This window comes from Tripterygium wilfordii, chromosome 22, assembly GCF_013401445.1.
Source record: "Tripterygium wilfordii isolate XIE 37 chromosome 22, ASM1340144v1, whole genome shotgun sequence".
Classification (NCBI taxonomy): Eukaryota; Viridiplantae; Streptophyta; class Magnoliopsida; order Celastrales; family Celastraceae; genus Tripterygium; species Tripterygium wilfordii.
Window position 1 is genome coordinate 7,395,330 of NC_052253.1, and position 6,050 is coordinate 7,401,379.

At 41.1% G+C, this 6,050-nt stretch overlaps 1 protein-coding gene across 1 annotated transcript; it reads left to right on the plus strand.

Moving 5' to 3' along the window:
- The first annotated feature begins 1,385 nt into the window (after positions 1-1,385).
- LOC119991772 (linoleate 13S-lipoxygenase 3-1, chloroplastic-like) lies at positions 1,386-5,508 on the plus strand. Its single transcript, XM_038838221.1, has 7 exons — positions 1,386-1,893; positions 1,985-2,265; positions 2,398-2,635; positions 2,740-3,075; positions 3,424-3,919; positions 4,012-4,275; positions 4,512-5,508. The coding sequence occupies exons 1-7, from the start codon at positions 1,521-1,523 to the stop codon at positions 5,266-5,268; spliced, it is 2,745 nt and encodes a 914-aa protein (XP_038694149.1). The 5' UTR covers positions 1,386-1,520; the 3' UTR covers positions 5,269-5,508.
- The last annotated feature ends 542 nt before the right edge of the window (positions 5,509-6,050 follow it).

Here is a 6,050-nt window from a genome sequence, read left to right on the forward strand (position 1 = left end):
GAATCAGAAGAAGATTCACACTGCGAAAAATCCTTTTAGAAAATCTCGCATATAAAAGGGGTCTCCACCACCAGGTAAAGGATCCCAAACTTTGCACTTTTTTTTGGGTGACTAGGAAGGGTCGAGCCCAACGACCACTTTGTGACCCCTGGTCCTGTTTTAAACATAGGAAGACCACATTAAGAACACAGTGACCACCAATTTATTTCTGAGAACGAAAGTGGTATAGCCTTGTTGGTCGATCACTCGGTCTCCACACTCAACTGTGCGTGCTCGCGCGTGCATGTGGAGGGAAGGGGTTCGATTCCAACGGGGAACGAAGCGCTAGCATGCTAGTCCACTGGAGTTATATCCCACCTGGGCCTCGGCCTTGACTTAAAGCCCAGACCGTCTAGTGGGGTGGCGGGCTGGGTTAGGGTTTACTCTGGGCCGTCGCGTAGGGCAAAGCCCGCAAGACGTGTCTGTAGGTTCCCTAATCAAAAAAAAAAAAAAAAAATTTATTTCTGAGCTGAAGCTCAGTGCGCAAGTAAGATTGGGCCGAAGCCCATAATAGGGCTCTTAACCCCTCTCCAAGGAAGCAGACCTGTGTCATCGACTCTCGGCTCACAAAACCCAGGAAACCCCAAAAAATTACGTCCCACCGATTTGAACACCCAACCTGAGGAATCTTTCACCTCTAAGCTTGATGATAAACATCTAGATTAATGCCAAATTGTTAGGCACGATGAACCATTTTATTGCCAATGTTGAGAGAAAGCTTTGAGAAACCCAACACTCACAGCTAATAGCATTCGTAATTGACTTGAATATCAGAGCGACCTCTTGAGGATCACCTTAGGGATCCCTCCACTCATGTTTCTCCTGTGCAGATCTTTCAAGCACAGCCAAAAAGTCATCTCTGACGCTAGCCCGAACATACGTTCACACTACTAACCAAAGCAAGCTCAAAAATCGTTGTCAAACAATCCAAAGTGCATACACCTCAATGGCTCTCTCACAATTGCAAGTAACTTTCACAATCATGTAGGCCAAGGCCAACTCTATTTATTTATTTTTCTCAATTATCAGGGACATCATTGGTAGTTTGAAACAAAGCAAGGATATCCATGTCTTAACAACAAAATAGCCGCAATTTCTCTCTGCTTTCCCCCAAACGCGTCCTTCATACTCGCAACCCTTGAATTGAAGCTCGTTTATTTTGACTCAAACCCAAAGCCACCCCCGTTTGGTTTGATCTTCTCTGCTGAAAATTAAACGTTTTTAACACACCAAAGTATGAGTAAATGTTAAAATAAATAAACAAAGAAAAGAGTACAGGTGATTCACAATTTGGCATTTTGAAAAACGTGTGGACGGTGTTTGTATATATATATTGACACCCCAACCAAAATCGTAAGACACCCAACACCAAAGGTCTATCTCTGCAGATCCCTTCTTCATTGCACAATCAACTAACTCTTGCAGAGAGTAGTGTGTATACATTCTTGTGCAGCTAAAGAGGGATAGAAGACCAATTAGAGATGGCGCTGAGTAGAGAAATCATGTGTTGTTCTGCAATTGAGAGATCATCTCCATTTTTGACCTCCTCAAAGGATTTATTGAAACAGAACACTCTGCTTTTGGTTAAAAGTAAGCCAGTGTATTTCCAGAGGAGAATGAATTTGAAGGTTGTTCCTACTATGGCTGCAATTCGTGAAGATTTGTTTATAAAGGCAGTGCCTGCAGATCATCAAGAAGAGAAGCCAGTGAACTTCAAGGTGAGGGCAGTGGTCACTGTGAAGCCGAAAAGCAAAGAGGATTTGAAGGAGACATTTGTGAAGCATTTGGATGCTTTCACTGACAAAATTGGGAGAAATGTTGCTTTGGTTCTTATTAGTACTGAAATTGATCAAAGTAAGCAAATTTTTTTATTCTACTTTTTGGGTTTGTTCTGATTTCCTTTGATTCAATATTGATTGAGATTGGAATTAATTTTTCGTTGTAGAAACAAAGGCACCAAAGAGGAGCAATGAAGCTGTGTTGAAGGACTGGTCGAAGAAATCGAATGTTAAAGCCAAAAGGGTTCATTACACAGCAGAGTTCATTGTGGACTCAAATTTTGGGGTTCCAGGAGCTATCACAGTGAGCAACAAGCACCAACAAGAATTTTTCTTGGAGAGTATCACCATTGAAGGATTTGCTAGTGGTCCAGTCCATTTCCCTTGCAACTCTTGGGTTCAGGCCAGCAAATCTCATCCTGAAAAAAGGATTTTCTTCTCTAATCAGGTATCCAAAACTATTTTTCTTATTGAGATCATTCGATTTTTCTCTTTGTTTTTTTTTTTTATTTGAATTTGGCCTGTGTTTAGCAGTCCAACTTTGTTCTAATGATGTTAATTGCTTTAACTTTCTGAGCAGCCATATTTACCAAGTGAAACTCCAGCGGGACTTAGATCGTTGAGACAAACTGAGCTAAGAAGCATCAGAGGTGATGGCAAAGGAGAAAGAAAATTATCGGATAGAATATACGATTTCGATGTTTATAATGATCTAGGAAATCCGGACAAGGGTATTGAATTTGTTAGACCAACTCTCGGAGGTAAAGAAATTCCATACCCCAGACGTTGTCGGACTGGACGCCCTGCGACCGATTCAGGTAACTAACTAAAGGACTTCAAACATTCATATGTACAATTTATTCTTCTTTATGTACAATATTTATGTGATGACCTTTGTCAATGTTATGTATGTTTTTGACAGATATGTACGCAGAGAGCCGGGTAGAGAAGCCATTGCCAATGTACGTGCCTAGAGACGAACAATTTGAGGAGTGTAAACAAGATGCATTCTCGGCTGGGAGGCTTAAGGCAGTTCTTCACAACTTATTACCATCCTTAAAAGCCAGCCTTTCTGCTCATAACCATGACTTGAAAGGATTTTCCGACATCGACAGTCTTTACAGCAAAGGGCTTCTCCTGAAAGTACCAATGCTGCAAGATGAGCTGTTGAAAAAGCTACCACTGTCAAAACTTGTTACCACCATTAAGGAATCTAGCCAGGGACTTCTCAGATATGACACACCAAAGATAGTGTCCAGTAAGTTGTCAACTTTAATATCCAATTCATCAATAGATTATGCATGTTTGGCTATAAAACAAGTCCTATACTTGAATAGTGTCTGATATGATTAACTACTTGTGTATGTCTTCTCTTTTGTGTCCAAGCATTATTTAAAGGGGAAGGACTGAGTCACAAGCCATATATTCTAAGAATAGCGGCAAAAGCTTTTTAAAGTGGTCCACCCCACAAAGAGTTGCCCTTTGTGATAATTCCATGCACTATCCTTAATTTGAGCACATTTCAATTGTGGGTTATAACGATATTTTTTTTTCCAATTATTGCCAAAAGTGATGACACTAACATGAGATTTACACACATATGCAGAGGACAAGTTTGCCTGGCTAAGAGACGATGAATTCGGTCGCCAAACAATGGCTGGAGTTAACCCGGTTAACATTGAGAGACTCAAGGAATTTCCTCCAGTGAGTAAACTTGACCCTGAAATCCATGGTCCGCAGGAGTCTGCACTCAAAGAAGAGCACATACTGGGACATCTCAATGGCATGACAGTTCAACAAGCATTGGAGGAAAACAAGCTGTTTATAATTGATTACCATGACATGTACTTACCATTTCTGGACCGGATCAATGGACTAGATGGAAGAAAAGCGTATGCAACTCGTACAATATTTTTCTTAACCCCTCTAGGCACTCTGAAGCCCATTGCCATAGAACTTAGCCTCCCTCCATCAGGGCCATCGTCCAGATCAAAGCGTGTGGTTACGCCTCCAGTTGATGCAACTTCCAATTGGATTTGGCAATTAGCCAAGGCTCATGTCTGCTCCAACGACTCTGGTGTTCACCAACTTGCCAATCATTGGTAAGCAACACATCAAATTCTTATACTAAAATGTGTTTCATTTTGTCTTTGAATCTGCTGCCTAACTACTTTAGATGTTATTGTGATTACAGGTTGCGTACACATGCTGCCATGGAGCCATTTATTATTGCAGCACATAGGCAATTGAGTGCAATGCACCCCATATTTAAGCTTTTGGATCCACACATGAGATATACTCTGGAGATTAACGCTCTGGCGCGACAAAACCTGATCAATGCTGATGGTGTCATCGAGGCTTGCTTCACTCCTGGCCGATATTGTATGGAGATTAGTGCTGCTACATACCTCGATTGGCGGTTTGACATGGAGGGGCTTCCAGCTGATCTTATTCGCAGGTATAAACTTGAACATCGCTGCTATATGAATGGCTACAACACTCATCTTGAACTTTTATCGAACAGTTTGGGCTCAAATTGAGTTTAATATGAAAATGAGATTCATTCAACTGATGATCACAAATGCACAGGATTTCTCTATCTGGGTCATAAAGTTTGTTTGCTTTGTAAATTGGTGTGAGAAAATCTCCAAACAATGGCATCTAATTATAGTCCTAATTGTGACACTACTGCAGGGGCATGGCTGTACCTGACCCAACACAACCACATGGGCTGAAGCTTTTGATTGAAGACTACCCTTATGCAAGTGATGGACTGCTAATTTGGTCAGCAATTGAGAATTGGGTCCGGACTTATGTCAATCGTTACTACACCAATTCAAGCCAAATTTGCAATGACAAAGAGCTCCAAGCATGGTATTCTGAGTCCATCAATGTTGGCCACGCTGATCACCGCCACGCAGAATGGTGGCCGAAACTTGCCACCTCCGACGATCTAGTCTCCATCCTGACCACTATCATTTGGCTGGCCTCCGCGCAACATGCTGCCCTTAATTTCGGACAATACCCTTACAATGGGTACGTCCCAAATAGGCCACCACTAATGAGAAGGCTAATCCCTGAAGAAAGTGATCCAGAGTATGCTAATTTCCTAGCTGACCCACAAAAATATTTCTTACTAGCATTGCCAAGTTTGTTACAAGCAACAAAATTTATGGCTGTGGTGGATACACTCTCAACGCATTCACCGGACGAGGAGTACATAGGGGAGAGACAACAACCTTCGATTTGGTCGGGCGATGCCGAAATTATTCATGCATTTTATGGTTTCTCGGCGGAGATTAGACAGATAGAGAAACAAATTGAGCAAAGGAACAATGATCCTAGCCTTAGAAACCGTTGTGGTGCCGGAGTATTACCATATGAGTTGCTGGCTCCTAGCTCAGAACCTGGAGTCACATGCAGAGGAGTTCCTAATAGTGTATCAATTTAGATATATATAGTTAGGTATGTAATCTTTATTGAAGTGGCTCAACCAGATTTGTTGGTCTGAAGTACATGACTGTGGGGCTACATGGTCTGAAGTGATCACCAATTGTGGTCGCATCTACTTTTGTATATGGTTATAGGATTAGACCTCGTAAACAAGGGATATACTGTACTCTGTAAAAACTGTAATGTTTTGTAATGCATTAAGTAAGGAAATTTGAAACTCATATTGATCTTCCTAGCACACCTATGATTGATGTTGCCTTAGGATTATAGGCCTTTCTGGCCATTTTGCAAATCAACAATGCCAATGACTTAAAAACCAAGGCGTTATTGTAGCATAGTGCCATAGTCAACGAGTTTGGGCCCTTTCTTTTAAAAGAGCTCAATATAATGGGCCAAATGAGCTAGTCATGAGAAAACTTTAGTCACATCCCGGTATTTTCTAAGCACACCCTTTGTTAAATGTAAGCCACAAAAATTTAAATATTTATAAATGTACCCAAAGTACCAAAAAAGTAAGAAATTTTAGAAGTGCACCCCAAGACTAAAAAAAGAGCAAAAACAAGGGTTAGATCAGTCAACATTGGCTACAAAAAAAACAACCAAAAAACATTACAGGGACACCAGAATCATCAAAATCTTCATAATCATCAGTCAATTATCTCCACTGTAGCCATGTTGGTCTTCCTTTCAGCAAAAAAGATCCTGAACTTGTCAATTCTGGTTGCAAACTGTGTAAGCCAATGTCTAGCAGTTGTGTGATGGTGATCAAGCCACATCTTA